This window comes from Streptopelia decaocto, assembly GCF_964273445.1.
Source record: "Streptopelia decaocto genome assembly, chromosome: 1".
Classification (NCBI taxonomy): Eukaryota; Metazoa; Chordata; class Aves; order Columbiformes; family Columbidae; genus Streptopelia; species Streptopelia decaocto.
This window is the reverse complement of record NC_138663.1, coordinates 16,403,775-16,427,366: the sequence shown is the minus strand read 5'-3', so window position 1 is coordinate 16,427,366 and position 23,592 is coordinate 16,403,775. Positions and strand designations below refer to the sequence as shown.

Genomic DNA, 23,592 nt, shown 5'->3' with positions numbered 1-23,592 from the left:
GCCACAGAACAGTAGGTTAAAAAATATTACAATGTAATGATTGATTTTCTAAATCACTCAGTGAAGTTCACAGAAGCAGCATTGGTTCCACGCACCACTGAGCCCCAGTAGTTTTACATGGCCAGAATTACTCACCATAATCTGCAAAAAAGACATCATCATGATCAGAAGTTGACACATACACATGCATAAGAACAGATAACAAAATGTAAAGGTCCACAGGCATGGCAGATAAGGTCAAGGGTCTCAACCCTAATTCACAGGGTAGAGAAATGTGAGATAACTAGGGCTGGGGGAGATTACATCGCTCTCCTAGTGTAACTGTGATTCATGGTTACACATCCTTCATCTGCACAAAAATAAATGTCTAGTCTTAATGCAAATGATGTTCATTTCATCAAGATGTTAAGTTAGTACTATACTCATCACTACTGATTTCACGTGAAATACCAGGCATCCTGGCACACCACAGCTCAGTATTGCTACAAGACAGGAATGAGGAAAAGCCAGGCAGTTTGCAGATGCTTCCATGCAAGTAGACAGGACAAAGTGACACTCTTCTGTGATTTGCTTTGAACACCAGAGTGTTGTCAAACATATAGGAAATTAATGATCTATTTTAAAGTCCCTCTTGGATGCTGCAATGATTTCTTCTCAGTCTGAAATGACCACTACACTGGCAGCCAGTAAGACTTTTGTTAAAGGTGTACTAGATAGCTTTATTGTTATGCATCAAACCATCACTGTTAGATTCACTCCAGTGTTCTCTCTAGAGTTAGCATTACAAATCCCACCCTCTAATTCACTTAGGTTACTTCATACATACCTGTGTATTAAGCCACGGTGCCAGCGCTTACCTGAATTGCTATGATTTGATTGCCTGTTTTTAACTAATGTGCAGTACAGAACCTCTGCCTTAACTGTACTAAAACCCACAATTCAGCAGCAGTGCAAGTCAGCCATGTTTTGCTATGAAGAGTCACTCCCAAACCTCCCCCTATCAATGTCTTTAATCCTCCCATTGGTTGTAAACCCCTTCTGACTATTCTCTCCCCTTAGGCTTCAGAGCCTGAGCCAAGCACTGGGGATCCACAGCCTGTCTGAAGGTGAAGGCCACTTTGCACCTATAAACTACCGCTCCCACAACTCTTCAGGAGCTTTCTTGCCTCTAACATCTTCCTCACCAGTCCTTCCTACCACCAGCTCCCTTTGGCACCACAACCCAAACATCTGAAAGGGGGATGACGTTAAAAGATGATGATTCTTGGTAATGTTACTGCAGAATGCAATGCTCTCCACTTCCCTCCTCAAAATGCAAGGTTACAACACCAAGTCACACTGCAAGTGCAGAACACAGCATGCAAAAGCAGTATTCGTGACTGCCAGAAAAAATGGCATTTGCATAACCAGCCATGGGGAAAGTGTTTGTCAAAAAGATATATCCTTTTCCTGATACCAATCTGAAAATGCTAAAATATAAGCTGTTAAGCAGTATCAGCAGCAGTGATTTGGCTGAATGCATTGGAAAGGATAAAGAAATGTGAATCATTTGCTTAACAGATATCCCACACTGATACAAAAGACTTTCGAAACAGAAGTTTGCTGCTGAAGGCATTTTAATTATTTTCCAGACAGAAGCTGTTTAATGACCACATGGAAAATGCAATGCACTTCTCTGGTTTTATGACAATAAAACCAAACCTTTAAGAAAGCAGGTTAAACACCACAGATGAAGTTCCCCTGTGATTCATCATTTCCATGACAAGAAGGTGATGAAAGAGTTACAAAAGACATTGCAGTTTTTAGTGTGGAACCACCCGTAAGTCATAGAAAGGTAACAAAAATAAAGTATGTCTTGATGCTGACACACAACATACCTTTTTATAACAACGAAGACTTCGGCTTAAATGAGATGAAGTGCAATTATTACCAAGTTATAATAAAAAAACAAGAGTGACCATAACTATCTAATGCCTATTTGCTAAGCATTTATAGTAAGTGGGACAGCATATACTTGTAACTACCCTTATTTTTTAATGCTCTTTGGTGACAACCCTGAAGCTATGGATTACCCGAGAGGCAAATGCTGATTCCCTGTACCCAAGATTTCTCCTAAGAATGTGATTGATTTAACTGAAGTCCAGGAATACAATAAGTTATCAGGCAGGTGTGGGGGTGGAGTCAAGAAACCTACACATCCCAGAAAGCCAACAACCTCATACTTAGTGTGCCAGTCCAAGTTACAAATGTACAGAAGACCGATGAAGTCAGCCCTACAGCCGTCTTACACCACCACATTTAGCTTACAGTGAAAAAAGGTTTAAGAGAGAAAAACAAGGTCATACCCTTGTCTCTTACCCAGAGACTAAAAATAATGGACTGGATGTGTCAAACACATGCTCCTTTTATTTCTACAAAGCATAAAAACTTTAACACTAGACATTAAGTGGCTCTCCATGGAATTGAACAGCCCAATCGCTAGTTTGGATCAGGAATCTCAGCACAGGACTCTTAAACCCAAGCTGTTCCAATAATATCCTCTTCAGCTTTTTATCAATCAGCTTCGATGAACTTCATTTTCCCCACCTAAACTGAAGAACTGGAAAAAAGTATCCAAAGTCTCAAAAACATAATAGGAGAAAAAAAAAAAAACAAACAGCCCTACTTCACACCTGTGATCAATATTTTGAAAATCCTTTCACTACTATGTAGCAAATAACTTTTTCCGGATACTTGTTTATTTATTGTAAGGCTCAAAGCCAAACTCCTTGAGGCAACAAGATTATGTATTATGTTAAGTGTCAATTTATACAGACATAAAATAACTTGCATTTTTCTTTCCATCAGATCTAAGAAGACACAGTATTCTCCTATCAGTGTGTAAGGAAGCAAGAATTAAGATGAGCCTTAATTAAGAGCATTAGTAGAGATTCCCATGTTTACCCTTCCAGGATAAAGCAAAGGAAAAATATGTAGTGGACAGAAAGTCAACAGAATGATAATATTGCTTTCTAAGTACACACATAAAGTCTTGAGTAATTATGGTGTACAGATACAAGAGAGTAAAAAAAAGGATTTGATTTAGATTTCTTATTCTCTTTGGGGCAGACCAAAAGGACTTTCAGAAACTGCCTTTACTGAAAAAGAATTACATGCCTAGTTTTGTAGATCTTTCCAAAGGCTGCTTGTATAGAATATGGTGGGCCAGGATACAGCCTCTGGATAATTCAGGCATATAAAATGTCTTCTGACTTCCCTGGCATCTGTTTGGTTTTTTCCACTGATGAAAGAAACAAAACTTTCTTTCATTTATTTCCAGTCTTCACGGTGTGCATTCTTAAACTGAGTGATTTTTTGAGTGCAATTCTCAGTAAGTGTGGGAGGTATAAACTTAGAATCTTACACAACTTTACTTTTCCCTCACTTAAGAAATCAGAACCTAATTTAAAACTGTAGGACTGCAGAAACATCTGTTCATTTTTCAAGCTACCAGTATATGAAATATTTCAAATAGCAAAATGGACAAGAAAAAGCAAAACACCAAGTTCCCACAGGCTACGATTTCAACATTTCTTTTGATTTTTATCTCCTCATTGATAGAGAGGCCAACAAGCACTCAGCATACCTGCTCCAACTTCTTTTTCCTCTTCTTCAATGTTGTTTTTGATACTGTCATACTCCTCATCGATTGCCTGGTTGCCACGCATTTGAGACAGAATTCTCCGTGCTCTCTGAGTCTGCCCTTTCTGAATGAGCCAGCGGGGACTTTCGGGAAGAAACAGAAATCCAAGAAACTGTATAACTGCTGGAACAGCTGACAGGCCCAGCATGTACCTGGAAATAATCAAATAAATAAATACATAAATAAGTATCTAATACTTGGGTTCAAAAACATGCTATGAGAAGATGCAGCTACAGCTCCTCAAGCTGTAATTCATAAATCAAGCCCTCCTCCCCTTGTATACTTTATCATCAGAAGTTAAGCAGGCAAGATTGATATTATGCAAGTATTTTAGAAAACAGGACCCTCGCTTTCAATTCCAAGAAATCTCATGGACATGTTGACTGTTCTGCCACCACTGACCCTACAGCCACTTGTCCTGAGGACACTAAGTCAGACTTAATAAAAACCCTGAAACAATCCAGTAGTCTGGAAACTGATAAATCCTTTGGAGAAGATATAAGAAAAGAATGAACAGAAAGAGAAAGCAAAGGCAGAGAGAACAAATGGGTACTGCTGATGGAAAAAATGAGACCAAAACCCTGCTGTTTCACAGACATTAAGAAAAACGACAACAACAACCACCAACACCCCCCTCCCCCCGCCCCCAAACCAGCTAATCAAAAATGCTTAATTTGGTCAGTAATATGTATGCACAGACACACTTGACCAAGGAATATGGCTCTTGTGTAAGGAAATGCCTGGTTTACTTTTGAAAATTTTTTACTAGAAGCAGAAACCCTGAAAAAAGTTCATTTCACCACCATGACAATTTACACCACATCTTTTAGAGAGTTTGCTCTTAAATCTTCAGCCAGCTGCAATGTTAGGTTTAAAATCTAAACTGCATTTTAGATGCCGGGGGGTTACAGCATTAAAGCTAGTTTGCTATTCAGACAATGATCTCAGATATTGATTCCAGCTAAAGTGTGGGGAAAGGATTGTGGAAGACAAGCATACCACCAACTTCCATGTGTAGTTCTGGTCTATACACTTCACATTTTTATATCACTTCAATAAACACTAAGAAACACTAAGAATAACAAGAACTGCAGAACGATGTATAATTTTGTTCTGCTTTTTAAATCTGACAGTTTCCCATTTGTGCCTCACTGAGATTTTTTTCACTTCCATTAAAAACTTTAAACAGTGCTTGTGTCACCTGTACGTTATTGCATCTACTGTGGGTTTCACATCAGTGGTTATAGTCATTGAAACACCTGCAGAAACCAGCCCTCGGGATGAATACTGAGGTAGCCTGTGCTCAAACAGGTTCACACCTTGACATTAGTGAGGAGATGAAGCAGATTTGCTGCTCTCTGCTCAGCCCCCAGGATGCAGGCTTTCATGGACGATTTGGCAGTCTCTCACCTGGATGTTTTTATAAAGCACACTATGAAATAAGATTGCTAACGGAGTAGGAAAGAGAGCACAACCATTAATGAAAACCTTGTTCAGGGCAATGAACCAAATGTATTTGTCAAGTCCAAATGCATTTTGGATGAAAAGGGAAAAAGACTTCCTTAGAGGCATTTGTAAATTTAATTTTTAAAAAATACGAACAATACAACAGGGCAGAAAACGGGAGAATGGGGAAAAGAACACACAAAAGGTGATGCAAAGAGGATGGCCATCCTGGGACAACATGCATGCAGGCCAGTCTTGCCATCCCCAAGCCGAGCCCTCAAGTTCTTCCTAAAACCAGCAAAAATTTCCAAATGGTCATACAAGCAAATCTTGGTCTAGAAAGAAATCCGTGGGCAAGGCTCTTATTTTCTAACACTTTAAGAATGGCATAGCTCATCATTAGTTGAAAAAAGAAAAGCAGATGGAAGACAATAAATTCAAAACACAAAGCTTGTGGAAAGATTATTAGTTGATTTATCTTCAGCCAACACATCTAACAAGTGTCACTAATTAACTAATGTTCTCATTCATTAATGTCCTCCTTTCTTCCTATACTCTTCCCTCTCCACAAATATTTTGGTAGCTGTATGCAGAATCACCTTTACACATTCACCATTGAAACTCACCGAATTGTATATTCAGTATCTGCCTTAGAGTGGTATTTAGAAAGCTTTTTCTATTTCAAATGAAAAGCAGAACAAAACCACAGAAATTAAAAACACAATCACTTTATTCTGTCAAACTGCAAGCAAAAGGATCTTTCAATGTATCTATATAAACAAATTTAGTCCTTTACACTCAGATTACTTAATTTCTGCTCCTCCAAAGCCCTTCAGTCCCTTAGATGCAGCAGAGCCTCCAGAATTAAGCAGCTGGGTACCTGCAATCATCTTAGGAGGCAAAATCGATTGACACTCCCAAAAGCTTGATCCAGCCTGCTAAGGCAACCAGTTGGACTCTGTTGGATTGTTTATCACAGGAAAGATAAAAAAGAAAGGTACAGAAAGTGCTTGGTCACTAAAGTCAGTTTCCAATTGACATGTTTCTGGTCAAAGTTGAGTACAAGGAGCAGGCCAGAAGGAAAATGTTCCGTTAGGAGCGCACAGCCATTGCCAGTTCAAGAGTTGTTGCAATTTGCCCATCAAGCAACTTTGATATAACCAATTTAGAGTTAGGGCAGGCAATTTTAGACATTTCATGCAGCGAGCCAGCTTTCAGAAATCTAATATAGTTCTTTCCTATACAGAGTACAAGACTTTGCATATGAAGCCAGATGTCTAGCAGACCTGAAAAAATCCAGCATGAAATTTAATAAGTCTGCTGTAACATTTCTCCTTCTCAGACATACTGCTGCAATACTATTAAGATGGCATTAGCAGGGTTTATAAAGCTAACCTGACATAAGAGTCAGGTTAAATGTTTGTTTTCTTTGGTTTACTTTTAATTTAATATTTAGCATTTCCAAGGGCAAGCAGAGCTGAGATAAAGGAAAGTTCCTTATTGTTTTTTGTAGCACTCCAATACTTCACCATTCAGTCACTAAAAGCTACAATAACTGATGTAATTTTCCTTCCTGTAGGCGATGACTCAGGAGTGAACATCTGTGGTTTCTCCCCATGTGTTCGCTGGCCATTCTTCCCAGGTGATTGACCACCTGTGCTCTTCCCTGCTCAGTCTCAGGTTGCAGAAAACTCGCTGAGGACAGACAAGCACACTATTGCCAATTAACAGCTCCAGCACCACCACTGCAAACCCTTGGACACTTCAGCACTAGCACAGCCTCAGTTTCTGCCCAATGCATCATCAACAGCTTCAACTGGCTCAATCTGGCAGATCAGTACTTGGCATGTACATAAAACATAGAATTACCACGTTATCAAAATCATCCAGCACGAGCCAGCAGACTAAAAGAAACAATTCTCCCTCTCTACTCAACACACCATGCTGAACCTGGAAAACAAAGACTGGGAACACCAACATGAGGGAGAGCTATGGATCAGGAATAGCAACAGGTCACAAAGGCGGTAGCACAACTGGAGTGTATGACATAAAAGAAGAGGCCAAGAGAACTGGGTTTGCTGCTGTCCAGAAAAGGAAATTATCAAGAGGAGATTTAACTACAACTTTCACAACTGAGAAGGAGCTCAAAGAGAAGATGGAGACAGACTCTTCCCAGATGTACACTGTGAAAAGACAAGAGTCAACAGTCACAAGCTGCAACAAGAAAAACTCAGATCAAAGATGAGGAAAAACAATTCTTCACAGTATGAGTGACTGAACATCTGAACAAGTTGTCTTGCCAAGTGAAAATGCCCATTGTTGGGAGATTTTCCAAATTCAGCATCTCACACAGCTGAAATCAAACACTGAACCTCTTAGTCTTACTCAGTCCCCAGGTTCTAGATTTTACTTTTAATTGTTTCAGTTCAGATAGGTTAAAAGGCCTGAATTTACCAGGGCAGTTTATTTTTTGTTCCAAACAGAAGAATAAGTTACACCAATGTGGAAGTTCTGAGAGCAGCTGTGCAGCATTTCAGTGGGTGGGAGCCTCATTCCTATTCAAGGTCTAGTGGCATATAAAACACCAATGTTTTACAAAAATATGAAATCTACATTTGACAATGACTATTGCCTTCCACTTAATCTTCCACTTTAGCTAAATAGATTTACAAAGTAACATATCAAAAGACTGTAACATGTGTAACAATCTGGAATGATATTTTTCAGTTAAATTATCATTTATGTACAACTGTACTTGTCAATCCTACATCACCACTTGATCTGAAAACTGACACATCCTATACTACACTGTTAGCTCTTTGATCTTTTCCAAAGAAGCCTACAAGTTTGCTTTCGAGCTGCAAAAAAATCACGCTAGGCAATACCTTAGTTTATCTGAACAATTAAACAATAGCCACAGCTCCAATAAGATCAATACTTTCTTAGCTTGTATTTTTCTTCCAGTACACTAGTATTTACTGAAACACACAGATTACAAACACATCCTCACCTCCTACGTGTCAGCCCACTGAAAGGAAAAAACCCACAGACTTACATCCACAAAAGCTTCCCCCAGCTGAATTCCTCACCACTGAGGAAAACTGAACTTAAATCTGCCTAAACAGAAAGTGCACAACGCCTCTAACAGTAACAGTGACTCATAGTTCCATTTCTAAATAAATATCTTTACTTGTCTATTCCTCCCACCCAGACCTATGCGCAGGAAGCCAATACATTCGCAAATTATTTGGGCTAAATGTTAATTTAAAATAATAAAGCAACTACTGAAAAATGTGCATCCAGGATCAAATGCTTTAGTTGGTATTTCACCTAGAAAAGCACTACTGCATGCCATTATTTCTTCTCAAAATTGAGCATATTCCTTTAGCTGTAGAAAGGCATTAGCAATCCTATAAAACTAACTTTTTCTTTCAGTGATGGCTGTTTCTCTGTTCCCCATGAGTGGACATATAGTCTGCCAGAGAATACAACTGCATTGAAACGAAAAGGTCATGGAAAGCTTCACATAAAAATGTGAAATGCTATTTCCATTTGAGCCAAAGTAACTAATGCACTTCCAGAAAGCGCAAAGCAGAGCTAAAACTTAATATTAAATTAGAATTAAACAAAATCAGCATGAAGTGACTTTTTAAGGTCAAAATATGACATCTTTTTACAAAAGAGGCAAAGGAAGCAATCGTATGGACAAAAAATAAAACCTTCAAACTTCTTGAATCTTCAGACATGCACAGATTAAACCACATATTCATTAAGAAGAAAACATTAACTTTTTGTTTTAATGCACATTTCTTTACATACTATAAAAAGATCAGCTTCCAAGTTCTTCTGTGTACCAAGTCCCAAATAAATTGCTCTTAAACCTGAAACGTCAGTGCACCTAGAAATCCCTATTTAGCTCCATCAGAAGCCAGAACATGTAATAATACTTCTGTTGCAAGCTTTTAAAGGTGGGGGAGGCTCCTTCAAATTAGGATTTTCAAACAGCAAAATGATTCCAGGCTGTAGCAACAGAAATCGAAGGCCCTACAACAACATGCATCCCTTTCCCAAGAGTGTTTCAAGAGAAAAGCACACACCATTAAGCACAGGTTTCCAGAAGTCAGGATGCATAGTGTAAGTTATTCCCCCCGTGCATTTCTGTTAATTATTTTTTCAACTCAGCACTGCAAGTAAAATAGTGAGCTACCGAAATTTCTCATCTCTCAAATGACACACCACTATCAAGACAGTAGGTATAAAGCTGCAGTCCAGAAACACCTAGTGATGCCTACAGGAAGAAAACAATATGCAGAAAGCAGAGTAAAAGAGATTCATATTGTTGTAGAACTTAACTATAAAGTTATGGTGCAATCGCCTTCACTTTAATTCTGATTGGATTACTACTGCTCAGACTAAGATTATTGAAAATACACCTCTGTTTTGTGCATACAGCATCATACTTATTGGAAATGTGCCTTTTGAAAAATCAGCATGTAATTATTCTAAATGCAAAAGGCAAGCTACTTTCATAAACATCACGACAATCATTCAAGCTTATTCGTGCATATTTATTGCTCATCCATTTTAAAGTTTAGTAAATTCAAAAAATCTAAGCATACTGTGAATAGTAAGCCTAAGTGAAAGCAGTATGTATATCATTTAGCAGGACTTCCATTTCAGTATACAGTTTTACCACTTTATATATAAAGTCTATTTTACCAACAAGAATTATAATAGCTGTCAACCCAATCACGACCACGCCAGTTTTGCTTTCAGCAAGGAAGACTCACAAACCTCCATCCATCCTTCGCGAGGTAGCTGAAGAGTCCATCGACGACACTTGCAAAAAACTGCCCTCCAGTGATGAACAGAGTGTTAATGGTGACTAATCTGCCTCTTAAGTGCGGTGGAGCAACTTCTGCGATATACACCGGCACAGTCATAGATGCTACACCTACAAGAATAAATTAAACTACAGTTATATAATTGAAAGAGATACTATATCACCTTTTCGTCATAAAATATTATACTATTTAAATGGAACAGGCGGGAAGAATTTGATTTCCAGGTTCCAAAAGAAGAAAAGAAAGAAAATGCACCTAATTAACTCTAGAGGCATACCCAGAGCAAATGGGCACATACACTGGCTCCTAGCAGCTGCACTGCAAGTTCAAGGTTTGATGTGATGATACAAGGAATCACTCACTTCAATTCACACTGCGTGTATACTAAGAATAAAAAGTTTTGAAAAAAAGAGTTGCTGTGATCCAAGTAAGCACACTTAAGTCAAAGTGACTAACTGAAGATGCCGAGAATTCACAGCTCTGAGTTCAAACAGAACTTCAGCGTGGTTTCCACCTCCAAGAAAAAGCAAGGTCAAGCATTATTATTCTTGTGTAATGTCATTATTTTTATATAGAACAGATTGTTTCTTGACTTGGTTTATAAGTATTCCATATGCAGTGTTAACAACTCTACCACAAGGAAGCAAGGACTGAAACTAAAGCACAGCTGCCTTTTATTCTGTCTTAACACTGGCAGCATTTCTTACAAATTATGTGATGTCTCTAAATGAGCCATTTGTGTAAAAGACAGAAATGCCCATGTGCAGCACACACAGAAGCTGTAAAAACAGAAGTTCAACGGTGTATGAAGAGCAGATCTGGGTGAAGTATGTGCTTTGGTGGTCCAAAGCCACCAACCAAGTCATGCTCTCATTTAAAGAAAATCTATATGCCTGTTTCCCTAAAAGAACTGACAGTGACAACCAACAGCGATTTCTTTTGTAGTTAAAACTGGAAGTATGTTGGCAGCACACACACACAAAACTACATTTTGACTGAAGCCAGTGGAGATATAACTTGTGCACGGTGAACACAGCCAAGCCACAGCAGAGACACCACATCTCCCAGCCTGGGGCAGCTCCACCACGTCCACACCAACAGCCCCAGGCCAGCACCATACCCCCAACAAGAAACAGGGTCACCTAAAGGTGTGCACATGGCCCCTGAAGCACAGCCATGGTTCCTGGCTCACGTCACAGCAAAAACACTTCACCAGTAAATGGCGGAGGCTTCATCCGGCACCCCGCTGCCTGGCTGACTCACCGAACTGCGCACAAAATCATCTTTAGCAACAAGGTTAGCCTGACAGAACCGCTGGGAGCCTCCAAAAGCTGGAGCAGGGAATATAGATTGTTTAATAATAAAATGGCATCAGAAGATCTTTTGTTACAATGGGTGAACGCTCACAGCAGCCGCTCAGCGCAATAACCCAGTTCCTGGCAGAGCCTCCCAGGACATGCCAGCGCCTCCTCCTCCTACTGACTGAGCAACCCACGCAGAATTTAAAAAAAAAAAAAATACATAAAACTGTCAGGAAAAAAAATTTCAACCATTTTTTGAAGCCAACCAGAATGCACCATGGAAAAAAAGCATTCAAATAGCCCTTTGCGTATTTGATAGAGAAGCAATTTTTCAAATGCAGGCCACCATTAGGGATATTTCTCTCACACCTTTCATATTAGCATTTGAAATAATCACGATTAAAGCGACAGAGATTGCAGATATATTAGGGAAAAGCCTTTATGGGAAAGCATAGGAGCATGTCCACTTTCTGCACGCAGAGGCTGCTGAGGCCCCCTGTGAGGCAGCGGCACAGGCCGGGGCAGAGGGGAAGGGCCAGACCCCTGCAGGGCCCTGCTCTGGGGACACCGGTCCCCCTGCTTCCCCAGCCTCCCCCTCTGCCTTGGAGCCACCACCCCGCACCCTCATGCTGGCTCCCCCACCACCAGCAGTGTGGCCATCGTCCCCCTGCCAGGACACCCAGCCCCGCAGGGCCGGGCCCAAAGCCCCATGTCCTGATCTCAGCCTGCGATGGGCAGCAGAGGCGTAGGAAAAGCTCAGCAACAAAACGAGCATGGAGTAATTCCCCTGTTAAAACCTGAAACAAGCTGCTAATAGTCGCCAGGTTTGGCAATTCGTGACTCAGTGGAGCAGACACTGGTACCTCCAGAGGGTTTTCTTGATGCCATTCATTCTCTGCTACTCTATTAAGATCAATCATCACGAAAAAGGCATGGTACCTGAAAGACTCAGGGGGTGGGGGAGACGGGCGGGTAAAAAAAAAAAAAATAAAAAAATAAAAAATAAAAAAAGTCTGCTTACCAGAGCCTATTCTATCATTTGGCCCATTAACACCTTCCCTGCTGTTTGCAAGATGGAATGAGGGAAGATGACTGAACCCGGAGCAGCATGAATGAGATGAGAGACCAAGCCCTCCAACAAGGAGTCAACACGTATAGAAACAGAACAGGGTCTTGCAATAAACACAGGGGGAAAGAAATGGTTTCTGTCTTTCAGGGGATACAAAGACAAAACTGGCTTACCATCTTTCTCTTGGAAGCTATTTAAAGTCAGCCCCTAGTATTCATCCTCCCCCAAGCCCTGCAAACATGGATACCATTAAAAGCATTAGAAAAATAACTTCTACTACCCAAAAGGTGTCTTTGAAAAACATAATCATCTAGTGAAGCTAACTTGAGAGGTAAAGATGGCAACATCTGTACGTGGATTTTACTGAAAAGCAGTTAGAAAGAGGTGCACAACCAAAACCAATATACACTGCAAAACAAAGCTTTCAACCCCCCCCCCCCCCCATTCGGCTCTTAACAAAAGCTGATGTTACACAGTAGCTGCAAAGAAACCTTGTTCAAAACATGCCAGCCAAATCTGGATCTCAGCTACCGAAAAAATCAGAGCCATGCCAATGACCAAACCAACAGCTATCACCAGTGTTCAGCAAACATCATTCAGCTGTTCTTTATCATCAAACCTGCAATGAGCAGCAGTACATGATTTCCTAGGAAAAACCTAAAGAGTTAGAGTATTAGTTCAAAATCACACAGAATTGGTTAGATTGACTGGGACACATGGAGATCATATGGTCCAACCCCTGTTCAAGCAGGGTCAGCTAGAGCAGGTTGCCCAAGACCATGCTCAGTTAGGTCCTGACCATCTGCAACGGCCATGTCAGCTTTGTCACCCAGAGACTTTTCACCATGTTGCGGTCAAAAACAGCCATTTTGGCTTTGTACTGAGCACTTACTTCCTCTGCTGGGTTTCCCAAAACCTACAGGTTCAAAACATCCAAACGAAAACCTCAGTTCAGAAGAAAAAGTTATATTCTGCATTTCCAGTATATTCTGTATTTCCAGGAAAAAAAAAAAAATCCTAGCACTTTAAGGAAGTAATGTTTAAAATTATATAATGTTATCACATTACAGATTTGCCTTCAATTTCCCTAGAATGCACCAATGTTCTGCAGATTTTCCTACTCTAATTTCAATTTAGGGCTATAAAGTTGGTGAAGGGTTTGGAGAGGAAGACATAGGAGGAGCAGCTGAAGTCACTTGGTTTGTTCAGCCTGGAGAAGACTGAGGGGAGACCTCATCACAGTTACAGCTTCCTCACAAGGGGAGGAGGAGGAGGAGCAGGCACTGATCTCTTCTCTATGGTGACCAATGGCAGAGCCTGAGGGAATGGCAGGAAGATGTGCCAGGGGAGGTTTAGGTTGGACATTAGGAAAAGGTTCTTCCCCCAGAGGGTGCTGGAGCTCTGGAACAGGCTCCCCAGGGAGGTGTCACGGCCCCAGACCTGACAGTGTTCAAGAAGAGACTGGACAACGCCCTCAGACACATGGTGTGAACTGTGGGGTTGTCATGTGCAGGGACAGGAGAGGGACTCGGTGATCCTTGTGGGTCCCTTTCAACTCAGGATATTCTATGATTGAATTTCAGACACATTAGAACACAGGAGAATAAGTTCTTGTGAAAAGGCATAGTCAGAAGCAAGGCATTAAATGTTAATCAGCTATAAATATCTCTAAAACACATAACCAGCTTTAGTTATGTAGTTATTTTAATAGATAGATATTAAAGAAATTTGAAAACAGCGAACAGCTTTCCTAGCAAAATAAATATGGCTGCAATGTAATCTTTTCTTAATCCTTCATATGAGAATGCTTTCATTTACACTTAGATGACATTTTCTAATATGCTCTCACTGTTAAACTGCTCACACCAAATAAAAGATTCTTGCTGCAGGCAAGTATATTACTAACTAATAAAGCTGATAAGTGACAAGATGTGAGGAAAAGAAAATGAAAACAATTAACTGGAAATCTGTCAGAGAAAGTCTAAGCTCTACATCGTGCACCACAGCTATGAAATCTGAGAGGAGAGAGCAGGCAAGCCCAATCCTCACCCACTTGAGTAACCACAGCATCAACCTTCTGCCCTCATTAAAGAATATAGTTCAGAAAAAATATAATAGAAGGTTTCTTAAATTTAGACCACAAGGTGCATCTAATTATTATACAGGAAGCCACAGATGACACGATGCACTGAAATAATGATATTAAATGTTTTTTCACTTTTAAGATCACTTAGGAGACAAACTGCTGGAGTTGGTACTTATCATTGTACTGCAGACTTATCATTGGAAAGCAGAGACAAGACAGTACACAGCTCAATTTTAAAACAATCAATAGAAAGCAGGTGTGAAAATGCATCTTAGAATCCCATTACCATCCAGAAAGGTATTTTCAGTATGAACATGTAAGCATTATAAAGAATTCATTAACTAGTTCAGGAATGAAGTCCACAAACCTACTGACAAGAGAGAGAAAAAGGTCATGAAGGAGAACTCCTATGGTAATTAGGAGAATGAAAAATATACTTTAAGAAATTATATTAATGTAGCAAAACAAAAGAACTAATGTAGGAATCCACGTTCTTGTTTATAAAAAGCACTTGGGAATAAATACTAGAGAGATGGAATAATTTTAAAGACTTTTTTTCAAGATCAGGTGCATATAAATGTCTGTAAAGACCAAGTGTTCCACTACAGCTCCAGTCGTGTGTCTAGCAGGCAGGACGGAAGGTGCGTCACAAAAACAATATATGAGCAACAAAAGCTGAAGACAGAAAATGGAACGAGATGTACTTTTACTCCTAGCATAACAAAAAAAGCTCTAAGGTAGCAGGGACGTGTCAGTCATTTCACTGGCGTCAACCAATAACCAGTGTCAGGAGCAGCAAAAACATTCCTAACGATTTTTTTGCTGTTGCTGTTTAGATTGCAACCCTGAAGGTCCATAAACACAAGAAATAAGTGACAAGAATTGGGTAACTCTAGAAAAAAAGACTCAGACAACCCAGGCAGCCCTTTATGCTTAGGAATAAAGAGGACTGATGGCTGAGTAGAAGTGCTAAGGAGGCACATCCAGGAGCTGGGGTCTCTTAGTGCCATGGTTCTCTCCCTCCTTCCCTCCAGCTCATGTTTTGTGTCCACACCAGGCGAACCAGGGAAAGCAACCAGCTGGGAGGACATCCACCTACCCGGAAAGGCATTTGTACGCTCAGTTCCCTTAAACACCATGAGCTTGCTATGAGATCAAAAGCCTAAAAGCCTGTACTGGCCCACAGGCAGGACTATGTATGAGAACTGAGACTGGCCTGAACTGCCACAGGACTCCCAACCGTCCAGTTGGAAACTAAAATCAGGATGTGAAATAATCACCAAAAAAAACCCAAAAAACCCCTCACACACCAAACCACAACCCTGGTCCTATTTCAGAGTGCAGCAACTAAGCCATTAATCACATTAACAACAAAGAACAGTCACAGCTCATGACAGAAATTTGTATTGTTAGGAGTTCCAAATGAACAGGCAGGAACAGGAATTACTGAAGCATTTCCTTTCTGGAGAATACTCATGGGAAGGACACATTCCTCACTAACACGTAAAGCTGTACTGAAACATTTAACCAAGGTAATAGTTTGGGTTTTTTTTTAAATATATCTCAGAATGAACTTGTTATATAAAATTTTCATTAAAATGTTAAACTTTAACACTACCAACTTTAAAGTTCACTTCATTAAGAAGCTGAACCAAGTGTACCACTTGTAAGGATTCCAAGCAGCTTTAGCAAGTGATTCCACAATGGGAGGATTTGTGGAGGCAACCTGGTAAACAAGCAAGTTTATAGCAAAAAGAATCAGGAATTAAATATTAATAAATAGCTTAATAGAGGTTGTTATGCTACAAGAAAGTTTGAATATGAATTTGAGGTTTGGTTGCTGGTTGGTGTTTTTTTGTAATTAAATACTAAATTCCTAAGAGGGCAGAGAAAACTTGTCAAGCTACAGCTAAACACCAGGCTCATGTTTTCTTCCAGCAACTTCGCAGGAAATCTGATAAACTTCTTACATCTTGGCTATTGGACATGCAATCTAAATTTAGTGCCTTGAAACACTATTGATCCCAGAAGTACATCAGATTATTCAGACAAAGAGACTTACATCAAGTATTTTCTTTCAGTTGTTTCCCACAAATTACATTCTTTTTACTTTATTTCTGACAAGAACAGCATTCTTGCCAACCGATAATTTTAGAACGTTGCTCATATCTGAAACATAATATTCAAGAGGTTAAGGGCAACACACTGGTTAACTTTCTGAAAGGAGTGACAAGTTCCACAATAATTGTATACTCTTTACTGTCAATCTAAAGAAGAATCCATTTAGGTAGTTTGTGGAGAGAAGAATGTCTATCATCACTGACAACGTGGATACATTCTGACTACAAAGGACATTTATTTTAAAAACCCATGAGCTTTCACAAACACACATACAGGAGCTGCACCAATGGGCCACCTCTACTGACAAATCCACAACGTATTTTAAGTATACGGCTCAGTCCAACAAAAATTAAGCCTTTTCATAGTCTTGTGGAGTCCCTCTCTGTTCTTACGGTTAACAGTTCAGTGATGACAGCCAACCTAAGAGGATTTTGGAGTATTTCATTAAACATGCTCATAGGAAGCACTTGAGCAAGCAGCGTGTTTGAGCACTGCTCCAGCGCACCAGCCACCTCCCCAGCACATGAAGCTAAAACCTTCATTGAAACAGCTTGTGTTTGAGTGGGAGCACCAGGGGAAAGCTCAAGTCCCCTCTAATACCTAGGATTTCCACCCACTGCACATATCTAGCAAAGGCATTATGAGCAGTTTGTAAGTAGTTACCACACGCTATTCCAAGGATGACTGGCAGCACCTTCCCCATTTCACTCCCTTCCCTCCATCAGCCCAGTAGAAGTCCATCTCTTAGCAGTGGCACAACTGTACTCAGCTGCAGCAGAGCCCTGAAATCCATAAGGACCATGGGACAAACCACTAGCACTAAGCCCGCATTAACAGACAGATTTAGGTGCATCTCCTCTATTATTGGGGGTCCACAGTCAGCAGACTTCGTTGAAGTCCTGTATTTTATTTAAACACTAATTTATTAAATCAGAGAGAGCTGGTGCACCGTAGTTAAGGAACCTGCACTGCTGAACATCTAACTCACTAGGAAATTGCCGATCTCTGTTTCCCTATGTAGACACTAGCCCAAACCAGAGTGACCAATATTGTAATCAGTGACAGAAATCTACGTTACTCCATGGCATCCAACTGTGGAGGAGATCACAGCCAAAACAATTTGAAGAAAAACAAATGAAGCTCCTTGCTAGTTGTTATTGCTTCAGATTTATAGAACAATCATATCTTAATAAGTCTGGATGAATAATTCCTTCTGTCAACCACGAGAAGGTTTTTCACTGTTGTATGTAACAGTAAGAACACAAAGTTCTTCTTCACCTAAAAGAACCTCAAATTGTGTCCACTAGAAACAACCACAACTGTCACATTGTAAATGCAAACCCTATAAAAGATAGCATTAGCCTTTGTGAACTGCATTACACACAACAATAATTTCAAGTTTCAAACTCTCCCTTGATCAAAAGATATAGATGCAAACTCAACTCATAAAAAAATAAGGATGCCAACAGAGAGTACAATTCCTGTATAATGAAAGCACTAAGACCTTTCTCTGACATCTCCAGAGCAATATCTTGCAAGAAGAGCATAAGGAAACCACAAATTACAGTAGAGAGACATGAATATTCAACAAATTGAGTAATCAAGATGCAACTATTTATCGCAGTACTTATCTTCCTACACTGAAATTCTGCAAGCCAGAGAATGTTTTTAACCTGGAAACCGGATGGTTATGAAATGGGAAAAGGTAAGTGAGCCATGAATTTTGAGACAAGATAGACAAGACAAAAAATTTGCAAGAATCTTTAATAACACACATGCAGTAAATTAATAAGTATTATGCACAGTCATAAAGCTGTAGGCATTCAGTTCTGCCAGATATTAATAACACCCCAGTGTAGAGGGGGATACAAAACATGCCGCAATCTATGGACACTAAAAGAGTAATAGAGCCAGAAGGTGAAAAAACACTCCTATGGAAAATTGCCAAACAGTAGGAACAGAATTTTACATGAAAGCAACTAGAACTGGGAAACTTTTTAAGGTCAGATGAAAGTAACTATTATAAGTGTTAGAACCACTCTAACTGTAGCGTCCTATTCAACCTCAGCCTCAGTACTATACATAGAACAGCTCATTATGGGAAGAGAATTTTTAAAACAAATCATTTCTTCTAGCCAAAGTTATTTTAAGATTGTTCAAGGTTACAGCAATCCACAAACATGTAAAGAGAAAATTTATTTTGAGTGGCAAAGTCAGAACGAAAGAGTGGGATTTCATCAACCAGAGACAAAATAATCAAGTTAAACATCCACAAAATTTGCAGCAAAATCTTCACAACTGTCCAAAGCACAGGCACACACCTAGCACTGCAGATGTCACATCACAGTTTACACTTCCCAGTAACCCAGAATTAGTTACCCATATTCAGTCTGTCTTTATGGCCTGCATGTATTTCTTTTAACAAGTTACTCCCTTTATGCTGCCCAAATCTATCCACAGATCTAGCTTTAAGATTTACCCTGTTTCACATAACAATTGTCTGAATCATTCCTCAAAGAAATCCAGCTGTAAGACAGCATAATAAAACCGTAACAATTGAACTGGTAATTAATCAAGCTAGCTTATCAGTTCTAGTTTCCTCAAAATATAGAAGAAAAGTAATAGGTTGCTAACCTGTACCTACATTTTCAATAAACAAAAGACTTGAGAAGTCTCTTGTTGGGTCACCTACACAGTTATCTATTTGCATTCAGCAACTTTGAAACGGATTTTCTCCTTTTTCTGAAGTGATCTGGACAGCAGCAGATGAATTATTTCTGGAACAGCATTTTTTAAGAAAGCTTAAATAGAAAAAATTATTTCTCAGAAAGTATGTGTGTGTGGACAGGCATGCAGGGAAGGGAGCGCTCCTCATCTTCTGTACGGAATTTGCTATGGCTCCCTCTACTTGAAAGGTACCAGGAATTGTGAAGTGCACTTCTGAACCTTTATATCGACACAAGATAAACTAAAGCCCTAAAAGCTACTAAAAGCAACTAGTAAAAAGTCCTAATTTCTTTGGTTTTGAATTAATTTTGATCAAGCACTATTTGCCAAGATTCTGTGAACTTAGAAGCTGCGGAAGATCTTTTATTGCAGAAGAATGAACACAGATTTTTATACTACTCAATGCAACCTTTATTTTTACTGTATTGCAAAAGCTTTTCACTTCAGAAAATAAGGGCATTTTATTCTTCTTTCACTTGAAAATGATAAATACAACATAGTAGTTTTCTTTATGACAGCTTGTACAAACACTTAAGCATTACTTAATCTACTTCAAAAGTGAAGCTTTCAGTTCAAATAAACAGTAATTTATACAGAAGTGGTGCTTTGCTATAGACGTTCTCTAGCACATGTAGACCATGCACTGTACGTGCTGCTTGCTTACACCTGGGAAAAACAGGCAGATGAAGCTGGCCAGGTTGCGGGGCAGTCACGGCCAAAGACAAGGAGTCACTCCCCAGCCAGGGGCTCGTCCCCTTCCAGCAAGGCAGCAGAGCAGGATGCCGATCTGCATCTCAGCTGCTCCCTTTCCCGTCCAAGATGTTTGATCTGGCGACGGACGTGAACTCGAGGTCACACCAAGCGCTAACAGAGTGGCCACCCAGCTCCTTCTGCTGACCCAGCCAAGCAAACAGCCATTCCCCGCAGGGAAGTCTGGCTTTCTAATGACCCTGAAAAATCTGGCAGGTCTCATCTGCATGACCATCCATACATGCTAGAAAGCCAACATTACAAACACCATGCAACCTTTACATGGTTTAAAACAAAACCCACACACATCAAAAACCCCAGAACAACATGCTTCAAGGATTAGCAAAGATGTCCTACGCAGAGAAATTTTATTTTCAGAGGACAAGGGTAATGATTTGAAAGCTACACATAAAATGAATACTCCTTTCCAACGTTGCACTGTTGTTCAGAAAGCATTTTTTTCTTTCCTAGCCCTACTGCAGTGATGCTTTACCCACCTTAAACTAATTCCAAGAGAAGTGATATCTAAACAAACACAAACAAGCTTCAGAAGCTGAACTACAGCTCAGCTAAAAGCACACCTCCAACTCATACCTGAAAGCCCTCGTCAACCGAGAAGTAACTTGGTTTTAACACCATCTCTTTCTACAAGTGCAATTATTAAAATGGTTAAACTGGCTAACTTCTCCATAAATTGCTTTAGGTGTCGTTAACCAGAAGCCCAGAAACTGACTCCAAACATGCAGATTAAGATGAAGACAAGCAGAAGAGTGCATTTTCTTACTTTTCACTTGCTATTAATTAAGAAAAACTAATCTAGAAAGACTAATCTCATAGCAAAATTAGTAGTTTAGACAAAACCAATGGAATAACATTTAATGTGTTAATCCACTATTCTGGAAAGCCATTCATAAAAATACTGACGTCTAATTCACTGTCCCAGTGATTTTACGCTTGCACTGGATAAATACAGTGTATCCATCAATGCAGAAAACTATATTTTGACATGAATTACTACATTTAGTTACCCACTTATGCAAGAAACAGCATGATTTGTAGGGACAGGTACCAGTTATATGGTTTTATAACTATTGCTCTAAAAAAAACCAAACAAAAGCTCTGTAAGTCTTTTACAGTCTAAAGCCTGATTTAAAAAAAAAATAATTCTATTATATCATTATAATGCACTCATGACAGTAGTGCAAGTCTAACTATCATTATAATTAAAATATACGAGTAGCAGTTAGTGCTCATTTTCCTTCTATAGTAGTGGTATCATACACAAACAAGAATGAGTCTACAAACACAAATGATCCATCCATGCAGAGATAATAAACCACATTTTTTGACTGTATGGGAAAATAGATGGTGTCTGTATTTGCACTACTGGAGCATGGGGGTGGTGGTAGAAAGGAGTATAGTACTTCTTTCTCAAAATACCTTCCATGGCATGCACATTTGGTATGATAGGAAGAGTCAGGCTGTTCGCAGTGCACAGGGGTTAAATCAGCATCTTGAGTCCATAGTGCAAGTGCTGCACATTTCTTTGCTTAATGAGAAGCAGCTCAGGTTAAGTGTCTAGCTTCTGTGCACCTCCTCCCCATGGTCTGGGGTTTCCTCACCACCATTTCAATAACAGCTGCTTGGTGCCAGTGAAATGCAACTCTAATAAGAGAACATCCTATGGAGAAATCCCAGGTAGGGATCTCTCAAGGAAAGTGGTTAAGTCTCAGAAAGGGTTTTGACTATTAGGAAAATGATTGTAGAATCATAGAATGGTTTGGGGTGGAAGCTCATCTAGTCCAACCCCCTGCAATGAGCAGGGACATCTTCAACTAGATCAGGTTGCTCAGAGCCCCGTCCAGCCTGGCCTTGAATGTCTCCAGGGATGGGGCACCTACCACCTCTCTGGGCAACCTGGGCCAATGTTTCACCACCCTCATTGTAAAAAATTTCTCTCTCATGTCTAGCCTGAATGTCCCCTCTTCTGGTTTAAAACCATCACCCCTTGTCATGTCGTACACACTGTTCTAAAAAGTCTGTCCTCATCTTTCTTATAGGCACCTTTTAAGTATTGAAAGGCCACAATAAGGTTTCCCTGAAGCCTTATCTTCTCCTGGCTGAACACCCCCAACTCTTAGCCTGAATCAGCCAGATCTTGCACTAAAGGGACAAACCATTGCTGAACTTCTTCATGCCATGTGGGTTTACCCCTAGAAATGACTTGCAAGAGTCTGGATCAGCAGTCACAACTGCAGGATTCATGGTGTAACACTCAAGCTGTCAAAGGATACAAGGGTATTTTAAGCTATTTTGCTGTGTATTTACTTCCATCAGTTGCTTATATTGACAAAAAAAGAATTGTTATAAGTGAAGAATAAGGCTGCTGCATTTGTGGAAAAAACCCAAGACAGTAGCTGTCAAGCACTAAAGGGAAAAAAGGAACAGATCAACTACTCCATTACCAACATCTAAGGGACAAAAAGCTGAGGAGAGTCTCAGCTAAGCAGGAGTGGGTGGATGCTGCAGGTGGGAAGAAGCTACTGCTAAATTTTATCTGGGAAACAGACTGTCAAAGAGCTTCCTAAAACAATGCTGCAAGTCTCAAGGCCTCAGGGAAGAGATGGGTGGAGGACTGAAGATCCCAGGAAAACCTGGGAGATGCTGCTCTCATGGCTTTCAGCTTTTGACAACTTGCAGACCTCTAGACGCACTGCAATGGGCAGCCAGCTTCCAAACAGCAGATGTGATTCTGCTAGCAGGGCTGCATTACTCCACCTTTTACTTTGCAGACCTCATTATTAATGACAGCGCTCAGAGTGAACAGGGGTGAGAACCACGGATAAGAGGAGCACAGCTCTCAAGGTGTCCCCAAGAACTCCTCCTGCCCTCCTTTCCTTCTCCAGGCACATCAACAGGCGAGGACGGAGGAGGATCTGCAGGTCAGCCTGCACGGAAAGCTGGGCAAACACTGAGATGTCCTCCGTAAATCTCCTTAATTGATACAAGACCCTGGTAACTCCAGACAACCTTAGGATTAAAAGGAAATAAAGATGGGTATCTGAAACGCGCTGCTGTAACTCAGAGCACTGCACTGATTCTCTCATCCGGCAGCCTGCTGTGCTGCCCCTAGCCAATAATAGAACAGTGAAAACAAGAAATTTTAAGAAGAATTAGGAGTTGGAATTTAAAATGGCATATCTGACAGTCCCATTCTAATTAACATAGATGCAGCAAATATCTTTGTTAAGATAAAATCTGCTTTTCCTGTGACTTGCACTGCACAAGTTCCAATAAATCAATTTAAGTGGCAAGATTAACCAGGCAATGAAATATTCTGCTGCTTGAGTTTGCTGCCTCCCAGCCTCTAAGTGCCCCAGCTCTCTTGTACTCTGAGGCACAGCTACTACACACAGCCTCAGGTTAATTTTATTTAACTCCTTCATATCTGCTCCCACTAAGAAGGGGATTCTGTCCTTAAAAAAAAAGATTTAAAGCTAAAAATGAAGCCCCGTTCTCTTTCAACATGACAAAACATTCTCACGTCAGGTTCAAGTTTTAAGTTA

At 40.1% G+C, this 23,592-nt stretch overlaps 1 protein-coding gene across 1 annotated transcript in view; it reads right to left on the bottom strand.

The window, feature by feature from the left end:
- SLC2A13 (solute carrier family 2 member 13) overlaps positions 1–23,592 on the bottom strand; it is a 154,070-nt gene that overhangs the window by 115,271 nt on the left and 15,207 nt on the right. The window contains exons 2-3 of the mRNA XM_082059777.1: positions 9,923–10,082; positions 3,626–3,834 (exon numbers count right to left, since the gene is read on the bottom strand). Of these exons, the coding sequence (XP_081915903.1) occupies positions 3,626–3,834; positions 9,923–10,082 (369 nt within the window). The remainder of the gene's footprint in view (positions 1–3,625; positions 3,835–9,922; positions 10,083–23,592) is intronic.